At 38.9% G+C, this 27,611-nt stretch overlaps 1 protein-coding gene across 21 annotated transcripts in view; it reads left to right on the top strand.

Annotated features, from left to right (window-relative positions):
* Positions 1-27,611, top strand: part of LOC122806573 (regulating synaptic membrane exocytosis protein 1-like) — a 3,343,889-nt gene that overhangs the window by 2,017,971 nt on the left and 1,298,307 nt on the right. For all 21 annotated transcript variants that reach the window (XM_044077123.1, XM_044077214.1, XM_044077165.1 and 18 more), the window contains 2 exons: positions 9,610-9,722; positions 14,113-14,243. In XM_044077123.1, the coding sequence (XP_043933058.1) occupies positions 9,610-9,722; positions 14,113-14,243 (244 nt within the window). The remainder of the gene's footprint in view (positions 1-9,609; positions 9,723-14,112; positions 14,244-27,611) is intronic.

Below are 27,611 nucleotides of genomic sequence, written 5' to 3'. Positions count from 1 at the left end.
GGGCAGTGCAGCAAAGCCATTTGGTTTGGGATCCAGAGACTACTGTTTAGGGGAATATCAGATTAGAAATACTGTGACTCATGGTGAGGGTGACCAAGGTCAACAGATATTAGACTGAGGACCTGGAAGTTGACTAGGGTGAAAGCACAGGAGTTCAAGGGAACACTCGGAGCTGTAGTACCTCAAGAATAAGAAGAAATAGGTGGAGTCAAAGAATAACAGTATCTCAAAATAGCATGTGTGAAGACTATAGAACAGATAAGTGTTGTATGGAAACAAGGTAGATAAGGAATGATGGTTGTGGAACGTAGAAGTGCATAAAGTTATGAAAAGAAAGAAGAAGTGCAGGAAAAACTGGGAGAAAGAAAATATCCCCCAGGCTAAAGTGCTGATTGGCTAACAAACAGGATAAAACTACAGCTGCAATAGCAAAGAATATGTCATAAAAGGCACTCTAACAGCTTCTGCAAAGAGAGCTAACAGGTGCTATAAAGAAACTTTATCAGGCTGTAAGGTAAAAACAGAAAGGTAAAGAAGATAGTCATCAAGCAGCATTCACCAGTCTAAAGGACATCAAAGGCAGATGGCAGGAGTACTTTCAGCAACTTATGAATGAAGAAAATCCCACAGAAGCTGTACTGTGACATACACAGCCTACAATGAAAAAAACACCACTGTCTTTCTAGTTGCCTTCCCCTTATGTTAATTTGATCATATATCTCATTTCCTCTCTGTTTTTACTGCATGTGCGAGTAAGCACAAAATTATCATTTTGTGAAATCACTCCCCTTCAACTATTTAAATTTATTGGCCACCCTACTGTATTCCATAGTACCAGAATACAAAAGTGACCACCCCCTTTCAATCTATCTTGCTGTTTTAAAAATAGTGACTCTCCACTAAAACTTAACTTTTTAGACAGGTAAAACTTAAGTTATCTACTTTCCAATCTAACTCTTCTAGTGCACACTGCAGTGTTTAGGATAAACCATTTTTTTTTTCAATTTAACTTTAAGCATCCCTGTGACTAGCACTTGCAAAATCTGCTGGAAAGCACTAGGAAGTCTAATACTGATACAAGCACTCAACTCTCCTTGTTAATAAGGAGAAATTAATCGTAGGCACTAAACACCGTATAACTGCAAAGTACCTTGCTAAGGTAAGGGAAAACAGCTCTTGTACTTTACAAAAAAAAAAGCACCAAACCAGGCATGTCCAAGGGTCAGCTTCCGGTGATTTCTCCTGTCCACCAGGTGAATCTGGGCATACTGGGGCAATGCAGCAATTGCCTCATGTACACAGACAACCCTCTCCTCCTACCACCCAACACTACAACCTGCGAGAGATGCACTTACATAGTCAAACTGGAAGCAAACCTCTCTCCACCCAAGATTGTGCTAGACAGTCAAGAGGAGAAGGTTAACACCTGTACTACACCTCAAGCAACACATAGCCCTTCTAAGGCCACACCACCAACACCCACACATAGCAACACTAAACCCATATATGTGGAGGCCCTTAACAGTAACCTGCCCAAGCAAAGGACCTCTGAAGCTGAAATGCAAACAAACACCGTTGACAACCAAAGTGTCACATAGCTCACAACACCAGTGTGCCACCCAACAACAGCCCCTAAGGCAAGACAAAGTACCCAACACTTTAGTCATAGGTGACTCTATAGTTACTCACACTGATGTCCCACTCACCAGGCTGAACAAGGAGAAAATTACAGTCAGCTGCCTGTCAGGTGACAAGATCCGCCACATAATGCATGCACTCAAGTCACTCCACAACAAGTACAAATATGACTCTGTCATTGTCCATGTTGGAGTGAATGACTTGAGACGTATCTCCCTGGACTACATGAAAAGAGACATGGAAGAGCTCTCGGATCATGTGGCCCAGGCAGGTATGACCCTAGCCCTGAGTAGCATCCTGCCTTCGCCCAGAATGATACCACAGTATAAGGACAAAATGATTGACTTCAACAATTGGCTAAGCTACTGGTGTCATTCAAAAGGGATCCAGTATCTCTCTGCCTAGGACGACATGTTCGACAGACCACAATGCTTTACCAGAGATGGTCTGCACCTCTCGCCCCTCTGATTCAGGTTACTGGCTAAAGCTCTTGCCACCCCTATAGTGCCTTTTTTAAGCAAAGTTCAAAGGACAAAACCACCACCGTAACAGGTACAAGCATGCAAAATCTGAAGGTAATGCTAATCAATGCTAGAAGTCTAAACCTCAAAATGCACTCTCTCAATGCACTCCTAAAAATGAATAACATCGATAACTGTGCAGTAACTGAGACCTGGTTCAAGGTTCCAGAGAGCACCCCTGCAACACCAGGCTACAACTCATGCCACACTTTTCGGCCACCAAACCAGGACCGAAACACTAAAGGTGGAGGAGTGTCCATATTCACCAAAGATATTCACAACACCAGGCTAGTTGCCAACACAATGCGTCTGAAATTCTCCAGGTGCAACTAACACTAGGTAAGACCGCAATCCAAACTGTAGCTTGCTACAGATCCCCTACCATGCCCCAAGATTCTCACTACACCTTTCTAAACATACTGGAAAATATTAAGATACAACCAAACACCCTAATACTGGGTGATTTCAACTACCCTGCCATTAACTGGGAAAACTACTCATGTACAAACACCTTTGCCCAACGGTTCATGGAATTCATAAATTCTAACACCCTGGATCAACTAATCCTTAGTCCCACCAGGGGCTCCAGTATCCTAGACCTGGTCATTACCAACATGGTAAATCGATGCTCCACACCTATGGTCACCCCCTCGTTGGTTAGGTCTGACCATAAGCTAATCACCCTTGACATCCACATCCCACCCCCTAGTAAGAAAACCTCTGTACAAAACTTCTCCAAAGCCAACTTCATGCTACTCAAGTCAGAAGTGACAAACTTCATGACACCCATGCAGATGGGAACTGAAAGTTCAACTGTGGAATCCTACATTAAGGCACTGTACGAGCACATCCACTCATGCATGAATCATGCCATCCCCAGTAGAACCAAGACGCTCTCATCCAAAAAACAGGAAGCCAATCTGGTGGTCCCTTGCCATAAACAAACTTTACAACAAAAGGAAGAAATTGTTACAGAAAAGAGGAAAATCCCAGGATGCAAAAAACTCCCTTACCAGCCTTGGTAAGAAGCTGAGATCCCTCATAAAATCCTCCAAAGCTAGTTACGAAAATAAAATTGCCAAAGATTCCAAAGACAACCATAAGGCATTCTATAGCTATGTCAAGAATCTAAATGGCAATGCTCAGATCTGCTCTGAGCTGCAACAGAATGGCATTAAATATATTGATCCTAAGGATATTGCCAGTATCCTGGCAGATCGATTCAGTGCAAATTTCACCCCCCTCTCTCCCCCCAAAGGGCTCATCTCAATACCGAAAGATTGCCAAATTCCGGTAGTAACGGCCACACAGGTAAAAAAATGCACTCTCCAAAGCTAAGAATACAGCATCCATGGGACCAGGCTGTGTACTACATGAACTACAAAATTAACTGGCACCTCACCTAAGTGTCATGTTTAATCATAGCCTCACCTCAGGCTTTGTGCCCACTGAGTGGCGCACAGCTACAGTTATCCCACTCCACAAGGGGGAATCCACCTTGGATCCCGGGAACTACCGCTCCATCAGTCTGACTATCCTGATCTGTAAGGCCATGGAATGTATTATCATGGAACTTATAAACAAAGACATCGACAACCTCCAAACACTGGACCCCACACAGTTTAGGTTCATGATGGGCCAATCTTGTCTCCTGAACCTGATTGACTTCTTAAAATCAGTCTCCTGAGCTGTGGACAAGGGTAAGGTGGTCCACACAGCCTATCTGGACCTAGTCAAGGCCTTCAACACCATCCCCCACTCTGGAATCATAGATAAAATGACTAAGCTGGGCATTAATCCCTATGTCACTCGATGGGATGCCAACTGGCGTACTGACAGAACCCACACTGTAAAAGTAGCCGACTGCAAATCTAGCTCCAGACAAGTGACAAGTGGAGTTACCTCAAGGTTCAGTCCTGGGGCCGCTCTTCTTTGTCATCTACTTCTCTGAAGTACAGGCCAACACTAAGGGACTCTGGCTAACAAAGTTCACAGATGACTGCAAACTGGGAGCCATTATTGAATTCCCAGATGATGTGGATATTCTACAAAAGGGCCTTACAGAAACAGATGCTTGGTGCCAGAGCCATAGGCTCAAGCTCAATGCCAAGAAATGTATAGTTATCACCTTTTGGAATAAACATGTACCCATGAATTACCACATAGGTGGCAGTACACTAAACACCAAAAGTATGATAAGAGACTTAGGGACACAGGTGGACAGTAGTCTCACCTTCAATAACCACATCGCCACAACAGTCAGGAAATCCTTCTGTGTGGCACACCTCATCACTAAGGGCTTTTCATCCAGAAAAAAGGAGTTCATTGCCCCACTGTACTCATCCCTCATTAGACCCATTATACAATACAATGCCCCATTTGATATGTACCTCTCAAGACATCTGCAGCAACTGGAAAGGCCGCAGAAATACCTCACTAAAAGAATCACAGGCCTAAAGCAGATGCCCTATGCTGACCATCTAAAAAAACTCCACCTATACTCTGTCACATATCGTCTACTCAGAGGTGATCTCTCCTTAACATATAAGGCCATGTCAAACCCAGAGCTGTTGGACATGCTGCACTTACAGAAATCCCAATCCCTCAGAGCCACACACTCCAGGGATCTAAACCTTGTCATCACAGTGAACAAAACATGCTGGAGGGATAGGTTCCTGACCCAGAGACTCCCCAGACTCTGGAATCGACTGCCCATACATGTCAAGCAGAGCGCCTCTTTGGCCTTCTTCAAAAGGAACCTTGATGATTGGATGGGAGAGAGGAAATTCACCCCGGGGATCACGTCAGTTGCCCTACTAGACAGGGGTCCAGGGAAGTAAATACTGTAGGAAGAAATAGCCAGGGAATTGTTATGGCTAGGCTTGTATAGGCCCTAGGGCCGATAGCCTAGTACCAACCTATGAAAAAGAGAACACCCTGAAAACAGCAATAAGGAATATGAAGTCTGGGAAAGCAGCAGGCTCTGATGAGGTTACAGCAGATATGATAAAGATGCTGAGTGAGATAAGGCAGAAATGGCTCCTGAGGGTAGTTATAGCAGTGTGGAGAGAAAGGAATATCCCAGATGACTGGGGAATAAGCATACCAGTGCCAGTGTACAAGAACAAAGAGGACATCCACAGCTCTGGGCAATACAGAGGAATCAAACTTCTGTCACACTTAAGGAAGTGCGAGAGAGGGTGAGTTATAAATGAATATGCAGAGTAGCAGAAAGTAAGATGGGAGATGAGCAGTTCAGATTCAGATTAGGATGCAGCACAACTGACCCAATATTTGCAATGAGACAAATAATGAAGAAGAAGACAAGGATGAGGAAAGAGTCCAAATGGGGTTTCATAGAGTTGGAGAAAGCATATAACAAACTCCCAAGAATGTTGATTTAGGCAGACCAGTATGGTTAAAAATCCCAGAAAACCCTCTTAGACTTTGTACTGTCTATGTACAAGGAAACTATGGCACAAAAGCAAATAATTGTTCAGACTCACAAAGGGGTACCCAGTGGGAGTGGGTGTGCATCAGGGTTCAGCTCTGAGCTCTGTCCTCACTGCTGTTCATACTGGTGATGGGCAACTTTAGCAAACAGATCAGAGGAGACAGTTCAGCTGTATGCAGACTCTGAAAAGGAACTTTGGCAATTGATAGGGGAGTGGACTACAAAACTGAAGGCACATGGGATAAATCTGACAGATAAGACAGTTGTAATGGCAGCAAATGGAGGAAATTAGAAGTCACTGAAAATTGAGATAGAAGGATAAATAGCGGGATTGGTTAACAGCTTCAGGTATCTGGGAAGGATGTTTCAGCAGAAGGGAAGTCTGAATGAGGACACCAAAGTTAGAATCAGAGGGACTTCAGACAACTGGCGAAGGATATGACAGAAGAACGCCAAATAAGCTGAAAAGTAAGGTGTAAAAAGCAGCAGAGTGACCAGTAATAGTGTGTGGTACAGAAATCTGGGCACTGAAGGCAGAGCAGTTTGAGGAAGCTAAAGGTGATGAAGGTGAAGTTGCTGAGATGGGCTATAGGATACACATTGTGAGACAGATGAAGAAATTATCATATCAGAGAAGAATCTAAAGTATTTTTGGTTGCAGAGAAGGTCAAAGAGAACAGATTACAGTGGTTTAGGCACAGGTGCAGGAAAACAGAAGGTTATTTCGAAGAAACAGGAAGAAGGCAAGTGGAAAAGCAAGGATACCCTGCAAAGAAATGGATAGATTGTGTGAGAGAAGATCTGCAACAGTCAGGAAAGGCTGTCCCTCCCTCCTTCCCCTTGGTGCTTGTTTTTGTTCTGGATGTCTGATAACCTTTTTTGTTTCCTTAGGCTGATGTTCCTCCTGAGGCATTCAGTTCTGAGGATTGTAAATGCAGATGTTGCTTTTATGGCTGTTTGCTCGACCAGATCTTGCTATCACCTTCTGTTTTCCTGCACCTGTGCCTAAACACTAAAATAAATAAAAAAAATGGTTTGGCAGAAATGTATGGTCAAGCCTGGGTACTGCTTGTCTGTAGAGTGAGAGAGAGAGTAACCCTTACAAGCGGGGGCCTGGGAGTTGAACCATTTACAGGCTGCCTGTGTCCATTACTGAAATAGGTTCCCTGTCCTATTGCCCAGGTTACATTTGAATTGGGTTAGGACAGAACTCCACTTCACATGGATGTGAAGCCTGATGCAAAGAAGGGGTTGCTTCTGTGATACACACCTATGACTCCAGAAGGTTACATTTATATCACAAGCAGACTTTTAATCTTTAGAAATGGTAATTCTGGTTCTAGTCATTCATGCAACATCTCACATACTAGCAGTACTTAAAAACTCTTGTGTACTGGCCAGACGTTGGGTCGCCCATGGCAGAGGATTCCCTCATGTAAAGAATACTACAACATAGAAGAGAATGACATCTATGGTTATGGTAAGATTTTACACAACTATTCTTTATTGAGCATGGAGTTGCTGGTAAATCATGTATCACAAATTTGCTTTCTTTCTATTGGTCTTTATGGATGGCATTGGAAGATGGTTTAACTGTGGACAATGTCTGCTTGGATATGTCCAAGCCATTTGATACTAAGTCACATCATAGGATAATCTCACTGTTATGGGAATATGGCTTCAGTGATTATGTGATAAGATGGATAAAAAATGGTTGGCTTGGCAGAAATGTATGGTCAAGCTTGGATACTATTTGTCTGTAGAGTGAGAGAGAGTAATTAAAACAGGGGTTCTGTGTTGGGACCAGTTTGTTTTGGTATTTTTATGTCAAGCTTTCCCAGTGATAGCAAGATTTGGTTGAGCAAATAGGCTGATAAGGCTAAAAATGTTTTTTTTACAATTTGTGGTATATCAGATGAGTTTTTGTTTAAAACTTATCTGGATACTTTACTTACATAATAGTAATTAATGAATTGAAGGTTAACATAAGTAAGACATATCTTATTTTTTTTTCTGGTAGGTAATGCTAATTATCGTTTTACATTTGATATCTCAATAGTTAAGGAGGGGATGTTACTAAAACTTTGAGGTTAAGATTGATAATACTCACTGTTTTGAATTTCATTTAATGGAGATCATCAGGAAGTGGTATTTTGAAATAAAATCAATCCTTTTGTTAATAGTGTTAGGCTGCTTTTATTACCTATTTATAAACACTAATTTGACCTATAATCAGACAGCGCAATCAGCATGCTGACTGTAAATTGAGACTATACCATAGGTTCATAGCTATGTATTAGGCTAAGGGCCCTGGAGCCTTTACAAGCCTAGCCCATAGAAGTGCCCTGGCATCGTGCAGCCTGACTTTAGTTCCCAGTGCCTCTATCAAGTAGAGCCACTGGAGTGATCCCCGGGATGAACTTCCTATTTCCCATCCACTCATGAAGATTTCTCTTGAAGAGGGCCAGTGAGGCGCTCTGCTTGACATGTATGGGAAGTCTATTGCAGAGCATGGGCAGTCTGTGGGTTATGAGCCTGTCCCTCCAACATGTTCTGTTGATTGTGGTAATGAGGTTGAGGTCTCTGGAGTGTGTGGTGTGGAGGGATTGGGATTTCTTTAGATAGAGCATTTCTAACAGAGCTGGGTCAGATATGGCTTTATAAGTCAAGCAGAGATCACCTCTTAGTAGACGATATGAGACAGAGAATAACTGGAGTTTTTTCAGTCTGTCTGTGTAGGACATGTGTTTAAGGCCTGGGATCCTCTTTGTGAGGTATTTTGTGGCAATTGGAGCTGTTGCATGTGCCTTGTGAGGTACACGACAAATGAGGCATTATACTCTATGATTGGTCTAATGAGGGAAGAGTAGAGAGAGATGACGACCTATTTCTTCCTGGATGCATAACCCTTGGTAATGAGATATGCCACATAGAAGGACTTTCTGGCCATAGTGGTAATGTGGTGGTTGAAGGAGAGGTTGCTGTCGACCTGCGTCCCCAGATCACTTATAAAGCCTTCAGTGTCCAGTGGGGGCTCCCATAGATGTGGCAATTAGTGGGAAATGAGTTTTTACCAAAGGAAATGACAATGCATTTTTTGGCATTAAGCTTAAGACCATGATTTTGACACCAGTCATTGGTCTCAGTGAGGCCTTTCTGTAGGATATCTGCATCACTTGGGGAGTTAATATTGGCTCCCAGCTTGCAGTTGTCCAATAATATATATATTATATAATATTGGTATATATACCAGTAATGTAAAATCTGCCTGCTGAAGTACCATTGAGTGTATGGACTTTCTATAGGAATATGCTGAGGGATAGGACAAAATAAAACAAAAATCAGGTATGTTCTCAAAAAAATAAAGAAATAGAAATGTGCCTGCTTTATGCTGTCTCATAAAATATCAATAGAAAATAACAGTAATGCCCTCATCATGAAACTATGCCAACTGTACGGACATCCTGATATACAGGCACCCATGGATTATTGCTTAAGCAAAATCTGGATCTTTGGATGGGTGCATGAGTTTCTGATCCTAATTTGTATGATGGGAAGCTCTTTAAAAGCCTTACAAGGCTTTGAACTTGTACTGTGAACAGAAAACATTTAACATTGCCTGACTAGGTCAATGTTCTCTTTTTATGGGTGGCCCTAGGTGGTATTTATACTGTCAAGGGGAAACTTGTCCATAAAACTTTGTCCTACTCCAGCAGTATGCATTTTGCCTACAAGCTGCCTGTTAAAAACTGTAGAAAGATTCTAGTTTGTGTAGTTTATTATCCAGATTCTGCAGTTATTAGGATTATATCCACGAATCTGCTTTCCTTTTACTGTCATGTTTAACTGTTTTTATTTGAATTTGATACACATATAAAAAATGTCAAATTAGAGTTCTGTGCTGTGTGGTGTTTTTTCATACCTCATATTTGCACTTAGCTACAAGAGACTGAAATTCATACGCCATATATTTTTTACCACTTTTCATGTTTGCAGGTTCAAGTTCATTTGAGTCTCAGAAGATGGAAAGGCCATCAATTTCTGTTATTTCTCCAACCAGCCCTGGGGCTTTGAAAGATGCACCTCAAGTATTACCAGGACAGCTTTCTGTGAGTATTGCTTATTTGCTCAAACAATGTAATTTTAATAAATGTCAGATGACAAATAAACTGTGTGTTTTGGGGAAGGGGCAGTTCTGTTGTGCTCATTTATGGAGTGGAGGTGGGGAGAGTGGAGTTAAGAAGAGGACTCGCTTTAGGACGTTGTTGTTTGGACATTGCTATCCCCATTACACTGATATTGCATTGTTTGCTTATTCCAAAGTAACCTAAATCTGTGAGCTGCTGTTGAGTTGTATTCATTACAACTTGAATTTATTATTGCATTTTTCTGTGAAATTCTTATTCCATCTTGAGGAGCTTGTTTACAAATGCAAATGTCTAGAATTATAACTAACTAAAAATGCAGTTGCATTTAGTTGATCCTAGCTCATAGAAACAAAAAAAAAAAAAGAGAGAAGAAAACAAAAGAATGTTAGTTTATTTAGCTTTGTGCCATATATTGTTTTGATGCTGGCAAACTCTTTTTTTTACCTGAAATAATCAGTGATTATAAGTCTCTTCAACTGTCCATCCCATACTTTGCATGTTTAGCATAATAATTGACTTGTGCACAAGGACACAGTCAGGAATTTTTGAAATGTAAGACAGCTTCCAGAATATAGCCCTGCCCTCCATCACAGGTGTATCTTTACCACTACAGAGATGTATGTTTCCGGGCAGTATAGATTTTCAGTACTTCAGCCCTCCATCACAAATGTATCTACCCCACTACAGAAAGTGTATGTTTTTGATCAGTATACATTTTCAGTACTTCAGCCGTCCATCACAGGTATAGCCACCCCACTACAGAGATGAATGTTTCCAGGCAGTATAGGTTTTCAGTACTTCAGCCCTCCATCACAAGTGTATCTACCCCACTACAGAGAGTGTATGTTTTTGGGCAGTATACATTTTTAGTACTTCAGAACAGATGTAGAATGGTTAGTATGAAATCTAGGTTACTATGACAACAGACTGATGAGTTATAAGCTGCCATTAAACTGTCATATTCACTCTCTGTCAACTTGTATTATTTACAAAAAACTGCTTGTCAATAAATTTGGAAGAACTGTTTGGTAGGTAGCCACTTTTTCTGTGAAGTTTTTTTAGACAATTTCTTAATTGCTTGTAGTTTTCAAATGGCCACACCTCTGTTGCACAAGTAATTGAGGAATCACTCCATCTGTTAGCATATTGTACTGTTGTCATAAAACAACTGTGATCTTGCTTGCTTAATGACATCTTATACCTAATTACTCAACAAAATTTGGTTGACAGGTGTGCGAGATAGCACAATTCTCCATGCTGGGAAATGTGCCATTTCCCTGACATTGTACAGTCTTGGAGTTAGTACATGTATTTAGCAGGGGGTGTGGGGGGGTCACAATCTCCTAAACCCCCCACATAGGGAGTGCAGGGGGGCTAGTTTTATTGCATTTTTTAAATTTATGTTTTGCATGCACTGAGATTGTTGCTTGGTGCACACATAGTTGTGTTTTGCTATTTCGGCATTTTGTTGAAATTCAGTCCACCTACATAGATAGACTACATATAGAAAACAAACACACACATATATAAAAATACATGCAGGTATACTATATATTATATATACTTATTTACATGAATATAAATATGTATATGTATATATATATATATATATATATATATATATATATATATATATATATATGTATATATATATATATATATATATGTATATATGTATATATGTATGTGTGTGCATATATGTATATATGTATGTGTGTGCATATATGTATATATATATATATATATATATATATATATATATATATATATATATATATATATATATATATGGATTTGTATCACTTCACTGAAAGACCATTTCAGTGAAACGCATTTCACTGAGACCAAATCCACCTAAAGTTCATTTCAATGCAGGTTCATTTCACTTAAAACTCATTTCACTAACAAATAGTTATATGTCCTTTTCCCCACTGTAGTGCGATCCTGGTGTTAATATATATAGTTAGGGGGTGGGGGCCACATCCCCCCACATTGAGGGGTGTGGGGGGAATAGCCCCCCACTTAATTTGGTTTTCTGTTGTCTGGTTTTGTTTTGCATTATTTGGTAAAACCCAACTAGGTGAGGGCTATGCCCCCATACCCCCCTAACTATATATACTAACACCAGGATCATACTACAGTGGAGAAAATGACATATACCTTTATGTTGCCTTAGAGTACTACTTGTCAGTGAAATGAGTTTTAGGTGAAATGAACTTTAGTTGATTTGGTCTCAGTGAAATGAGTGTCAATGAAACGGTCTTGCAATTAAGAGATACAAATATATATATATATATATATATATATATATATATATATATATATATATATATATATTTGGGATCTGTACAGATGCTCAACTGCATCTTTCACTGAATCCCAATTTGGTGAGCATACTTGCGCAGAAGTGCTGTTCACCAAAGCAGCACTTTCATGTAAGTATGCTTGTTGTTCCAGTCGTACTACGGTGCGGTAAGGGAAAATTCCCTTTTCCCCACTGTAGTGCGACTACAGAGTGAGAATATTAAAGTAGGGGGATGTGGTTGGTGCAGGGGGGCTTGCCTCCTGCATTCCAGTAGAGTTTGTGCTTTTTTTTGCTTTTTTCCTCTATTTTTTACATACTTTAACGAAAGCACTTTTTCGATGATAGCACTTTTGTTAAAGAGTGTTCGGTGGTAATGAATTTGGGCTCTTGAACTTTCATTCAAAAGTCCTAGGTCTATATATATATATATATATATATATATATATATATATATATATATATATATATATATATATATATATATATATATATATTTGTTTATTTATTTATGGATCTACAGAAGTTATTCAAAGCTTCACTAGACTGACAGTCTAGTTGTTGACAACAAAAAAAAAAAATCAACAGTGTGCATGCTTTGAGACATAAATTTGGAGCATGCAAATTACAAACAATGCTTTTTTTTTCAGGGGGCTCACCACACCCCAGCTAATTAAATATACCATCTCTTGAGATTGCACAATACCGGTGAAAGGACATATTTCCCATCTCAAGTATTATGTCAGTCTTGCATAAATGTCGATCATCTTTCCTGTCAGTCAAATGCAGCAGGCAGGAAGGCTGTCAACTAAAATAGGGGTGTCATCTAGGGAAATGACTGAGTATTCATCCACCTCCCCCCTGTTATTTAAATATATTATACATTTGAATCAGCTGCATTGTTTTTACATTCTACAAAAAAGGCATTGTTTTATGCAATCATCTTACCTGATGATATAGCATGTTGCTAATTAAGAAAAACAGAAAGATGAACTGCTGTGGTAGTTGAAGTCTTGCTTTGTCTTGAAAAACTTTGGCAATATTTTTGGAAAGGTTTGATATCCAATGTTTATGCATTGCTTATTGGAGAGGTCCACTGAGATACAAAACGTTATTTTCCTAGTAACTCAGGGCAGATAAAAAAAAACACACTATATACTCTGCTACACAACAAATGCAGTAAGGCTTGAGAAGCAATAATTAGAATTTATTAGTATAGTATGTAGAAAATGTGCATGCTATATTGGAAAAGATTTGGGGCAGGTCAAAATTTGTGTCCGTCTTAGTGCCTTTCTGGAAAAAAAAATATTTAGAAAAGCAAAGCTGTAATGCATTTATAATGTACAGAGTGGGATCCATAATTTTTCACATGGAAAATATATATGAATGTAAGGCATGTATATTGACTTCAGATAATGCTTCTTCTTTTAATAAAAAAAGACAATACTTTTACATTAAATGATACTCATTTGTGGTAAGCTAATCTCACAAACAAATGCTTATTAACCTTTTTGCTATTATGCTGGTTGAAATAATGTGCCTGTACTTTGCTGACTCAAGCTCTTTGAACTGCAGATATTGCTATACTCTTTAATCCCATTTATCTCAGCAATCAATAAAACATAATAAGGTAGTTCTGCTTGGCCTTTGTCATGTAATACATCTTGTAAATACTTCTGTGGGTGATTTGTATGCAATGTTGTTTTCTTCAGCTGTGCTTAATTTTTATTAAGAAAATAAGGAACAATTAGCTGTCTTTCTAATATGAGAATACATAATTAATAATGTTTACCTTATCTGCTTCTTTGCATGTTTGCTTTTAGAAAATATTGCATAAAAACACAATATATTTTGTCTGATTGGTAATTTCTTGCTATCTCACAACTGCATTGTTTACCAATTGTATGTTTGTTTTGATGTATTATTTCTGCTCTTTTATTTAAATTCTGCAGTGACAAATGTAGGTAGTCATTTTTACTGATCCAAAATGTATTTATCTGTTTGTGATCTTTAAACAGTAAGTAACAACTGACACTTGGAATCTTACAGGTCAAATTGTGGTATGATAAAGTGGGACATCAGCTGATAGTGAATGTATTACAAGCAACAGACCTTCCCCCAAGGTTGGATGGTAGACCTAGGAATCCATATGTGAAAATGTATTTTCTTCCAGATAGAAGGTAATAGTTGGATGTCTATGTTTATTCGTTTATTTACTTTTATTTGCTTTACTTGACAAAGTTGGTCCCACTAGTCATTTCCATCTGTTTTTATAGGAGACTTACGGAGATATTCATGCTGACCATGGAAAATGTGGCCAAATGTCTTTGGAACTTCCGCCCCTTTTTTGAATAGGTTAGGGTTCCTCTGCACTGTTGAGGAGGTATGAAAATAGGTGTCATTTTGAGTCCTGGTTCTTAAAAGTTGAGATGATTTTTTTAGCCAGTTAAGTGTACTGGACCTCTCACCCTTTTCATCAACAACATGGGCCATAAGGCAAGGGTAGATACAAAGTCTATGGACAGTTTTTAGAGTAGTCAGTAAACCAGTATGTTTCTTGAAAGTAGAAGAAACCAAAGGAAACTCACACAGATCTCAGGAGGATACAAACACTACAAAGTGACAAGGACTTGAAGTCAGGAGTGAGACCTGGACTAAGGTCAGAGCTCTTGTCACTTAACCACAATCATCATTATTCACTGGTGTTTGATCTAGAAGTAAAGAAAGTTTGGGATCTGTTTTATGGCACAGTGCCATGAAAAAAGCCAGAAGTTCCATATGATAATGTAAAGTACTGAAGGGTGTGGGAGACAACCTGTTTTTGCTTGTTAGAAGAGTTTATGAAAAAGTAGAAATAATCCTTCTTTTCTTGATTTTTTTTAAGTCTAGACACATACATTTGTCAAAAAGAAACAGAGATATAAGATTAAGATCTACAGCCAAGGCAACTAATTATAAATAATAAGCAGTTATTTGATTTGCGTGAAAAAAAAAAATATATATATATATATATATATATATATATATATGTGTGTATATATATATATATATGTGTGTGTGTGTGTGTGTGTGTGTGTATATATATATATATATATATATATATATATATATATATATATATATTTGATTTATGAATATAAAGTACAGTGAATTAAAGTATGAATTGCCCAAATAATGTAGATAAAGACTTAAGAGAATTTCAGCAATGTAAATTTTAAATTTTTAAATAGTTGAGGCTTGTTAATGTGTTTGTTGTGCTTATGATACAATGTAAATAGAGTTTTGTATGGTTGAAGTAAATTAAAACTTTTTGTGATATCCTTGAAAATAATTTTACTGTTATCCCAATATTAATTAGGAATTTGAGATTCCAGATCAGCAATGTTTATGCCTTCATGTACATGCCTGAGGAAAGTTTTTTAAGTCTTGAGTCTCCAAAGGAAATTAACCCTTCTGCAATATAATGAAGAAAAAAGAGCAAAGAATCAGTCATTTTTCTTGCACTGCCAGTATAACAAGCTTTACAGAAAAAGGCCTTAATATATTTATAAATTAGATGGTTGATATTGGTTACATTAAGATTTGTCATTGCACATTCACATCATAAGCCTTTTACTAATTAGTCTTAGGTATGGGAAGTTGGATATTACTTGGCAGTAAAACTGTGTGCAAAAGGAAATAAGTTTCCCCATCTGCTTGGAGTGCTCTATCAGGGAAAAGATGGAAACCATTGCTTTTATCTTTGTCAAACTTTGTCATCCCTGAAGCATGGCCAATTTGGCCACATAAAATGGCTTGCAACAATATTAAATGTTTCTGTTTGTAAGATCTTCTCATGTGAGCTGGTAATGTAATGATAAATTTTAACTTCTGTGGGAACTACCGTCACTGATTTGTATCGTATTTCTGTTTGTGTTTCACTGAAAAGATACATTTTAACATGGATTAAATTTTACAGTGTAGGTGGGACATGTTTTATTACAAACAAGTATTAAATAACAAGGGTGTTAATAAAGAAGTGTATAGTATAATACTTAATGAAAAGCTAAAATAACATGTAGCTATAATTAAAATTATTTATATATATATATATATATATATATATATATATATATATATATATATATGTATGTATATATATATAAACAATGAGGATTCAAGGAAAATGTCTGGTCAAGATAAAGTAGCAGAATATGATGGTCAGAAAAAACAATCTTCTCTCTTTAGTAACAGAAAGTGCAGAGGAACAAGACAGTGAATTACTGATGAGCTGCATACTGTGGTATGTGGACTGATTCTCTGTGCTTCTTTTTGACTGCTGTGAGACTCTAAGCAAATTACGTATCCACCAGAGCTATACAGCAGTTTTGAACTCAGACATGGTTCCTAAGTGGTATCCTTGATTGCATGCCTCATAATTTCCTATGAATCTTAAACCTCAGAAGAGAGAATAATACACTGAAAAATTAGTGGTTTAAATATATCACCAAGAGCTGTCTTATTTTCAGAAAGATGAAAACACAGATGCTGAAAAGGAAGAATGTGAAAATATAGAAAGCAAAGCAAAGAAGAAAAATGAGATTAGAGCATCCTCTAGATAAATGTTCTTGTGTACTTAATTTGTGTGGTATGCAATGAGATTAGAGCATCCTCTAGATAAATGTTCTTGTGTACTTAATTTGTGTGGTATGCAATGAGATTAGAGCATCCTCTAGATAAATGTTCTTGTGTACTTAATTTGTGTGGTATGTAATGAGATTAGAGCATCCTCTAGATAAATGTTCTTGTGTACTTAATTTGTGTGGTATGCAATGAGATTAGAGCATCCTCTAGATAAATGTTCTTGTGTACTTAATTTGTGTGGTATGCAATGAGATTAGAGCATCCTCTAGATAAATGTTCTTGTGTACTTAATTTGTGTGGTATGCAATGAGATTAGAGCATCCTCTAGATAAATGTTCTTGTGTACTTAATTTGTGTGGTATGCAATGAGATTAGAGCATCCTCTAGATAAATGTTCTTGTGTACTTAATTTGTGTGGTATGCAATGAGATTAGAGCATCCCCTAGATAAATGTTCTTGTGTACTTAATTTGTGTGGTATGCAATGAGATTAGAGCATCCTCTAGATAAATGTTCTTGTGTACTTAATTTGTGTGGTATGCAATGAGATTAGAGCATCCTCTAGATAAATGTTCTTGTGTACTTAATTTGTGTGGTATGCAATGAGATTAGAGCATCCTCTAGATAAATGTTCTTGTGTACTTAATTTGTGTGGTATGTAATGAGATTAGAGCATCCTCTAGATAAATGTTCTTGTGTACTTAATTTGTGTGGTATGCAATGAGATTAGAGCATCCTCTAGATAAATGTTCTTGTGTACTTAATTTGTGTGGTATGTAATGAGATTAGAGCATCCTCTAGATAAATGTTCTTGTGTACTTAATGAGATTAGAGCATCCTCTAGATAAATGTTCTTGTGTACTTAATTTGTGTGGTATGCAATGAGATTAGAGCATCCTCTAGATAAATGTTCTTGTGTACTTAATTTGTGTGGTATGCAATGAGATTAGAGCATCCTCTAGATAAATGTTCTTGTGTACTTAATTTGTGTGGTAAGCAATGAGATTAGAGCATCCTCTAGATAAATGTTCTTGTGTACTTAATTTGTGTGGTATGCAGCATGAGGCAAAAGAGTGAGCAATAATTTTAAGACAAGTGTAGGTGATATAGAAATCTTATGCTTTGCATAAGCTACTGCTTTGGGAACATCAAAAAGGTAGAAACATCTAAACGGGACTGTAGATATGTGCCTTCATTTTTAATAAACACAATTTACTGAAATGTTCCATAATTCTAGACCAAAATTCACAACAAATTAAAATTTAGCTCCCAAAGCAGTATTGTGATGCCATGGCACTGGCCCAGTAATCAAGGCGCCTCAGTCATCACCACTGCCACCAACTCGGGGACATACACACTGGGAGGATGACAAGTACACACACAGTAAAGTGCAATTTCCCTTAAGAGCTCACAGAGATCACAGTCAGTCTGGAGCTGGTTTCTCTCTCTTTCTCCAGATCCCCAATCTGTCCAGCCAGTGCTTCATGTCCCTGCTGACACACACACTTTGAAATTTGGTTTACATACAAACCCACACACACCTGGGGAAGGCTGGCACAGGTTTACCAGCTATGCTCCCTTCATCCCAGACTATAAAGTAGTTTCCACTGCCACCAACCCCTACTTGTCAGCTACTATAAGGCCCTTACAAAGGGTGCCCAATCCTACTGTGTAATGCTACTATTATCCAAATGGTAGTCTGACCAAGATTTGCAAGGCTATTTAGGAGTGGCCTGTACAGAATCACCAGATACATATGCAAGTCCTCTAAGCGCTGAAATAGGTCTCACAAATATCATCCACAAAGATAGGTTTTAAATGTATATAATAATAAATAATAAAAGAACAAGACAATACTCAGTAAATCAGCACAGTAACTTCAGAGTTCAAAATCACAGGGAATATTTAAAACAAGATTGCAGGACAGTCTCAAGTAAATAAAGAAAACATCTAAACTAATGTTTACTATATTCCTAACTATAACTAAGAGTTACTATGCCCTAAAATACTTAGTTACAGAGCAAGACAAGTGCAGATGTTATGATGAGTAGATATTTCCAGGTCAAAGACAAAATGTAAAATGCACAGTCTCTGTCTGAGAGAGTTCTTAAATTAATACCAAATATTACTGCTGGGTTAGCTTGGATGACATCACTTTTTGTCACCTGACTTAAGTTCACAAGCTAAACCCCCCATTGTAGCATTTGACATCTCCTTCTGAAAAATACATAGTCTTCAGATATTTGCAATTGCTAGAAGACATAAAACAATAAAACAGTTACAAAACAATGCAGAAGGCACTGTAATTCTAGACATCCTGTCTCCTTGCTGCATTGAAAGTAATTGTAAAAAGAAAGGCGTATTTGCTGTGGAGTGAAATACACTTTATTCCAATAAAAGTTGAGCGCTTTCGAGGTTACCCTCTTCTTCAGACCTTAATAAAAAACTAAAAATACATTCACAGTTTAAATACACAAAGCAACCTATAAAAACTTACAATAAAAAATCAGTGGGGTAAGCCCCTTTTCCTTAAAATAGGCTTTAAAGAAACAGCACTGTTCAAACCAGGTGGAGCATAAGCCTTGAGGTCAACTATCCACCTTAGCTCTATACATTCAGTCTCATTACAAATGTCTCCTTCTCTAAGGCTCTCATTAATTTTTTGTAATACCAAAAACTTAAAACTGTGCTGAGCACCCCAGTCAGATACATGCTTAGCTAATGCATTTGTAGTTTTATTGTTGGATATATAGAGCTACAATCTTTAACCCAAACTACTTTCAGCAAAGTAGAAAACTGGCTCTCTAGTCGTCGTCTGATACTTAACCCAAAAAAAACAAAAATGTTATTGTTTTCACCGACACAAAGGTCAAGCCCCTTCAACTTTACAATCCAAGCAAAGGACGGGACAATAATCTCTCCGGACCCCTCGACAAAATTATTAGGGGTAACTATAGATAACAATCTAAAATTTGATACTCATGTAAACCTAATGATTAAATCAATCAATAAGAAACTAGGTTCGCTATATAGAATAAGAAGCTTCTTGACTCCCCAAGCTAAATCTGCCATTGCCCAAATCCATCTCCTCTCTACCCTACTATACTCATCTCCCTTACTACATAATATTAATAAAATGATCATGAACAAGCTCACTATTTGTTATAATCACATTGCTAGGTTTGTTACTGGATTACCATATAGAACCCACCACTGTACCAACTTAACCCAGCTTAACTGGCTTGAGCTACCGAAACTAATTTCTTATAACCTACTAGTACTGACCCACAAAATCTTATATAACCCTGAATACCCTCCCTCACTCAAAAAATTGATCTCCCCTTGCAACAACCCTCGACCACTGAGGTCATCCAGTCGTCTCCTTATACAAACAAGTAAAACCAATAACGCAGCTGGTGACTCTCTCCTTTCCAACTCCGCAGGGAAAACCTGGAACAAACTCCCTCCTGATATTACCTCTCTCCCCTCATTAAACCAATTTAAAACTAAACTAAAAGGCTACCTGGGGTCTGATATTACCTGCCATTGTTTTAACCCTGGCTAGCTATCTCTCTGAATATACTACTCCTTGATCCTGGTTATCTGAGTACTCCTTACTATAATTATTTTCTGTCATCATGTATAATTATTAAGTAAACCAACTAAATTTAAGCTATTATTTACATATCTTGTAATGACTAACCTCACATTGCTGTAAATGCTTATGTTTTGTTATTTCTGTAAATGTCTCATATTGTATTGCTTGGAGCTTTTCTCCCCGGGCCTCCGCTGTAAATGGACATGTATCCAGTCGGACTATCCCGGTTAACAAATGTAAAATAACAAATGTAAAATAAAATAAATAAATAAAATAAAAATATATCATTTAGGTGCTCCATAACCTTCTCTTTCAACATACGGTTAGTTTTACCTATGTAGAATGCACTACATAGGTTGCACTTAGCTAAATACACTATATTTTTAGTACAAAAATCAGCATAAAAATGAAATTCTATGGGTGTTAAGTGCAGTGGATGTTTGACCACTTTGACCATACAAGTGGACCATAAACTTGGACAAATCTTACATGCCCTAGAGGCATATGTACCTTTACGCTGCGAGGTGAACCTTTCATTCATTCTATTACTTTTAGTTACATTTTTTTTTTATGCTCAACTCCCGAGAGACTTGCTTGGCTACAAACATCTGCATTAGAAGCTGAAGCTAAGTGAAACTTGCAGTAGTGAATTTTAGTCTTCTGTTAAGTACAAACTTGCAGTTTTAAAAGTACTGTATTTTCATTTTTTTCTGTTTCCTAATAGTGTGCTTCTGAACAGTGTGCTGTGTGTCTTTCTGCAGTAATTTTGCTATAAGAAGGGGTGGTGTTATCACTTCTTTGTTATCTGATATTTAATAGCCTAGAGGGATTCCTCTGTACTTTAAGCGCTAGCCACAAAGTTTAAGAAATCATTTTATGCTCAACTCCTGAGAGACTTGCTTGGCTACAAGCATCTGCATTAGAAGCTGAAGCTAAGTGAAACTTGCAGTAGTGAATGTTAGTCTTCTGCTAAGTACAAACTTGCAGTTTAAAAAGTACTGTATTTTCATTTATTCTGTTTTCTAATTGTGTGTTTCTGAACAGTGTGCTATGTGTCTCTTTGCAGTTCTCCACCCTCCCTCCCTCCCTGTTCCTGTGTTGGTATTAGTGTTGGTGGCTCTGGAATTGCCAGCCCCTCCTGTAAGTCTGTATTAGAACACTCCTCCTGGGTCCATCTCATTTGCTCACTTAACCGAGTACAGTTAGACCATATTCTGAGTCTAGTGTTCACTCTACTTAATACAGAGAGAAGCTTTGAGTAGGGCAGCCCACTTAGGTTCTTCCTTCCTCTCTTCTTGCATTTAAAAAAAAAAAAATTGCACTTTATTCATTTGCTTTTACTGTATTTGTGTTTCCTCCTACTTTATTTTGCTTTTCTTAAAAGTACTCAATTTTATTTATTCTGCTGCATTTATTACTGCTTGGTAGTAGCCTGATTAAATTGTAACTGTTATTGTAAGTCTTTTGGTTTAAGCACTTGGGCTTCATACAGGCTGTTTTACATTAAGAAGGTTTGTGGTCTGCACTGTTGTGGCAGGACAGGTAGCTTACATCCTTCTAAGCTGGGAATTGCTGATTGAAGGCTCAGTGTCTGCTATTCTAAAAGTGTATTAGTTCTGGCTTAAGAACTTGGGCTTCAGGCCAGTTATTCTACATTAAAAAGGTTTGTGGTCTGCACTCTTGTGAGAGGAGAGGCTGGATTCTGCCCTTCTGAGCTGGGAATTTCTGGTCACAGGCTTATTGTGCCTGCTTATTTGAACTGTTTATTTCTGAAATTGGTGCGCCTTGTTGCTGTAGCATAGACTAGATTCAGGCCTACTGAATCTAGCTTTGTTTGTAAAACTTGAGCACTGACCCAGGCCATCATTTTTTTGGAGAAGGTTCCCTTGCGCCCTAGTAAGCAGGGGTGTGCAGTTAGCACTTGTCTGATTGAAGACTATGGGAGCAGAGCTCAGTTTTGAGCTTTTTTTCTGGTTAATTGGGTAACTTGTTTAAATCAGTTTGTTCATTTTCTATTATTTATTTATTTATATATATATATATATATATATATATATATATATATATATATATATATATATATATATATATATATATATATATATAAATTGCACTTTATTCATCTGCTTTTACTGTATTTGTGTTTCTTCCTACTTTATTACCAGGGACATTGACTGCAACTCTGATCTGCGATATATAACAATAAGTATCCTTTTCTGTACTTTTAAAGTGTTTTTTGTTTGAGTGCATCTGCTTTTATTTCTGAAATAAATAAATAAATATACTTGTTTCCTGCCTTTCTAAGCTAGTATAGTCCAGTTTTCTGGTTAGTGCTGAATTCAGGGCTGTGTTACAAATCTCTATGTTTGCCCATACCTTACTTGGATAGAAGGAAGTTTCTCTTTTCACCTGTGGGAGAGGGGAGCTTTGAGCAGCCTATCTGTCCCTGGAGGAGTGGTTTCAGCCCAGAAATTAGTAGTTTATTGGCCATTTTGGGCTAATTTCTATCTCTTTCATTTCTGTGCTAAAAATACTGTATTTGCCCAGTTTTGCACGCCGGGCAGCGCCGGTTAGCCAGGGTAAAACTATTCCTGGCTCCACAAAGTCTCCTCTTCAATTTTTCCCTTGGAACTAGACAAACTTTCAACTTAAGCACTCAAGCCATTCATTTCTCAGCCCAGCACTTGCTCAAAACTTATATCAAGCACTCATAAACCCTAGCACTAGGCCCTCCTGTACTGTACAGAAGGACAAGGCTCTCTATTCGACCTTACCAGCCATCCAGTAAAACAGTTCACTGTACCTATCCAGGCATGTCCAAAGGGCAGTTTCAGGTATACTCTCCAGTCCAACTGGTGAATCTGGGCATTTTGAGCCAATGTTACAACTGCCTCAAGTACACAGACAACCCCTTCCTCCTACCACCAAACACTAATTCATGCGAGAGAAGCAATTATACAGCCAAACTAGAGGCTAAGCTCTCTCAACCCAAGACTGGATCAGACAGACAAGAGGAGAAAGGAAATACTTGTATCACACCACCAGTCTTACATAGACCCATTAAACCAGCACCGGCAAAAAACACACATAAATAAATGAAAACATATTCGGAGGCTCTAAATAAAAATCTGCAAAACCAACAGAGACCTCCAAAGCAAACATCCAAGCAACCTCCACCCCCCAACACAAACCATGAAACACATACTTCACAAAACCAGTGTGCCATGCAATCACAGCCCTTAAGGCCAAATAACATACCCAACATACTAGTAATAGGTGACTCTATAATCAGACACTCTGACGTCTCACTCACTAGGCTGAATAAGGAGAAGGTTACTGTTAGCTGCCTGTCGGGTGCCAGGATCTGCCACATAACACAAGCACTCAGGTCACTCCAGAGCAAGTACAAATATGACTCTGTCATTATCCATGTTGATGTGAAAGACCTGAGCCGTACCTCTCTGGACTACATGAAAAGAGACTTGGAAGAGCTCTCTGATCACGTAGCCTAGGCCGGTACGACCCTGACCCTGAGTAGCACCCTGCCCTCACTAAGAATGATACCACGGTATAAAGAAAACATTTTCGATTTCAACAATTGGCTAAGTTTCTGTTGTCATTCAAAGGGGATCCACTGCACCCCAGCACTACCAAGCTACAACTCATACCATACATTTTGGCCACAGAACCCAAACCAAAATACAAAAGGCGGGGGCGTATCCATATTCGTCAAGGATGCCCACACCTCCAGGTTAGTGGCACAGCACGATGCTTCAGAGATCATCCAAGTGCAACTAACAACGGGAAAACTGCAATTCAAATTGTAGCTTGCTACAGATCACCCACCATGTCCCAGGACCCCCATTCCGCATTTCTGGAAACACTGGGAAACATAAAGGTCCTACCAAATACCCTAATATTGGATGATTTCAATTACCCAAACATTAACTGGGAGAACTACTCAAGTACTAACTCCCTTGCCCAACTTTTCCTAGAATTTATAAACTCAAACACCCTGTTTCAACTGGTCAACACTCCCACCAGAGGTGACAACATTATGGACCTGGTCATCACCAACATGGGCGACCGGTGTTCTACACCGGAGGTCAACCACTCGCTGGTTAGATCTGACCATAAACAAATCACTTTGGATGTCCAAATTCCGCCCCCACCCCCGGACAAGAAAACCACCGTGAAAAACTTTTCAAAAGCAAACTTCACGTTATTAAGACCGAGGTGGAAAGTTTCAAAGCCCCCATGCTGAAGGATAACACTGTCCAAGCTGCAAAATCATTTACTAATGCATTCTATGGGCAGCTACAAGAATGCATGGATAGTGCCATCCCAAGCAAAACCAAGACTCACTCCTCCAAGAAAAGGAAACCAGTCTGGTGGACTCCTGCTATAAACAAGCTATACAATAGAAGGAGGAAACTGGTACAGAAAAGAGTAAAATCCCAAGAAGAGAAGACATCCCTGATCAGTATCAGCAAGAAACTACGATCCCTCATAAAATCATCCAAGGCAAGCTTTGAAAGAAAAATTGCCAAGAACTCCAAAGATAACCACAAGGCATTCTTTAGCTATGTCAAGAATCTAAGTGGCAATGCTCAGATCTGCTCGGAGTTAGTGCAGAATGGCACAAAATACACTGAACCGACCGATATTGCCAATATCCTGGCAGACAGGTTCAGCACAAACTTCACCCCCAAAAGGGCCCATAACCATATCAGAAGAATGTAGACTCCCTGAAATCACAGACACTCAGGTTAAAACAGCCCTCTCCAAAGCCAAAAACACAGCATCAGTGGGACTGGACGGTGTCCCAGACTGCGTCCTACACGAGCTCAAAGACAAACTAACCCCTCACCTAAACACATTGTTTAAACTCAGCCTCTCCACAGGCTACATACCCATAGAGTGGTGCACAGCAACAGTTATTCCGCTCCACAAAGGTGGAGCCACAACAGACCCTGGGAACTATCGCCTATAAGCCTGACTAGCTTGGTCTGTAAGGCTATGGAGCGCATCATCATGGAACTCATTAACAGAGATGTTGGGAACCTCCAAACACTGGACCCTACACAGTTTGGCTTTGTTAAGGGCCGATCATGCCTCCGAAACCTGGTGGACTTCTTTGAGACAGTTACCAAGGCTATAGATGAGGGAATGGTGGTACACACAGCCTACCTAGATCTTGCCAAAGCGTTCGACACCATTCCGCATTCTGGTATTATAGACAAGCTCACCAGCCTGAACATAAACCCCTATGTCACAAAATGGGTTGCCAACTGGCTCACAGACAGAACCCACATGGTGAGAGTTGCAGGAGCTAGTTCCGACTCTAAACCGGTTACAAGTGGCATTCCCCAGGGCTCAGTCCTAGGAACCCTCCTGTTCGACATATACTTCTCAGAGGTACAGGCAAGCACAGGAGTACTATGGCTGACCAAGTTCACAGATGACTGCAAACTAGGGGCTATAATTGACTCTCCAGCTGACAGAGACATTATCCAAAAGGGTCTCACTGAGATGGATACCTGGTGTCAAAATCATGACCTCAAGCTAAATGCCAAAAAGTGCATAGTCATCCCCTTTGGAAAAAACAAAGTACCCACAAACTACCACATAGGTGGTAGTCCCCTAAATACGGAAGACGTAATAAGGGATCTGGGGACTCAAGTAGATAGTAATCTCACCTTTGATAATCACATTGCCAAAGTGGTTAGAAAATCCTTCTACGTGGCCCACCTAATCACAAAAGGATTCGCATCCAGATCAAAAGAGGTCATTGTGCCACTCTACTCATCACTCATCAGACCAATCATAGAGTACAATGCCCCATTTGGGATGTACCTTACAAGACACCTGCAACAGCTGGAAAGACCACAGAAGTACCTCACCAAGAGGATCACTGGCCTCAAACAGATGCCCTATGCAGCTCGACTGATGAAACTCCAGCTGTACTCGGTTGCATACTGCCTACTCAGAGGTGATCTCTGCCTGACATACAAGGCTATGTCCAACCCAGAAATGATGGATACGCTTCACCTAAAGTAAACCTTATCCCCTCGAGCCACACGCTCTAGGGATCTAAACCTTACCACAACAATAAATAGGACATGAGGGAGGGATAGATTCCTGACCCAGAGACTTCCCATGCTTTGGAACAAGATCCCAATCTACATTAGGCAGAGCTCCTTGCTAACACTCTTCAAAAGAAACCTTGATGAGTGGATGGGAAACAGAAAGTTTACCTCAGGGATCACTTCAGTGGCTTTGCTGGACAGAGGCACAGGGAACTAATCTAAGGGGGCGGCAAAAGCCAACACATTCTGGCTAGGTTTATAAATGCCTTCGGACAGATAGCCTAATACCTACCTATGAACCTATTTTATAGCATAAACGTTGCTTCAATTTTTCTTCCTAAATGAACGCCATGAAGAACTATTGTGCCAGCAGGATGTAGATATTGCTGCATCCAAACAGTTTGATACGAAAGGGCTTAGCTCACTTTGTGAGCCATGTGAATTAATGGAATGTGGAAAATCTGTACCTATACTCCAGGACAATCATAATGGACTTGATTCTAATGTGAGTAATATGAATGCACCTAATGTAAACAATGTTGTTGATTTAGGCATAGATTTACATGGTACTGAATTAAATGAATCTGCAGATATTTGTGATAGCTTTTTAACATCTAATAACATGTATGTTGTAGCCAAAGAACCTGTTGTTAGACCGAAAGTTGTAACTATGGGTAGAAATACTCCTTTAGTTAACAAACAACTTACAGATGACCCCTGCCGTTCAGTGTTTTTTTTGGAAAAAGCTCTGCCCATAAGGAAAGATATAAGGGCAGGGGGGTCTCGAAGTCGCAAGAGACGTGGGAGGATACAATACAATCCCCCAGTGTACAACAAGGGTCCGGCTACACCTGCAAGTAAATAATCTAGTTTTTAATTTATCTTCTGTGGTTTTAACCACAGAACAAATATCTGTGCTAGACAAAGGTCTATCTTTTGTACCAGCGAACAAAATGAATTTGGTTGATACTGTTCTTGAACTAAACATGGTTGCTAGGAATATTATGCTCAAAACCATTTTTGAGGATGGTGATGTGAGCAATATGAATATTAGTGATTTCAAGAAGCCTAGTTGTTTTGTATCCAACTACTCACCAACTATGGAAGCATTTGTTAAAATGTGTGAGAAAGACTTGAGGAAGTCAATGAATGAGAAGTCTAAGAATTGTTTCTATAACCTCACAGCTAAGGAGAATGAAGCGTTAGGTGTATTGACTAGAGCTGAACATTTAGTCATTA

The sequence above is a fragment of the Protopterus annectens genome, chromosome 1.part1 (genome assembly GCF_019279795.1).
Source record: "Protopterus annectens isolate FY-2018-M chromosome 1.part1, PAN1.0, whole genome shotgun sequence".
Lineage (NCBI taxonomy): Eukaryota > Metazoa > Chordata > Ceratodontiformes > Protopteridae > Protopterus > Protopterus annectens.
The sequence above is the reverse complement of the archived record's forward strand: the minus strand, read 5'-3'. Positions and strand labels throughout refer to the sequence as shown.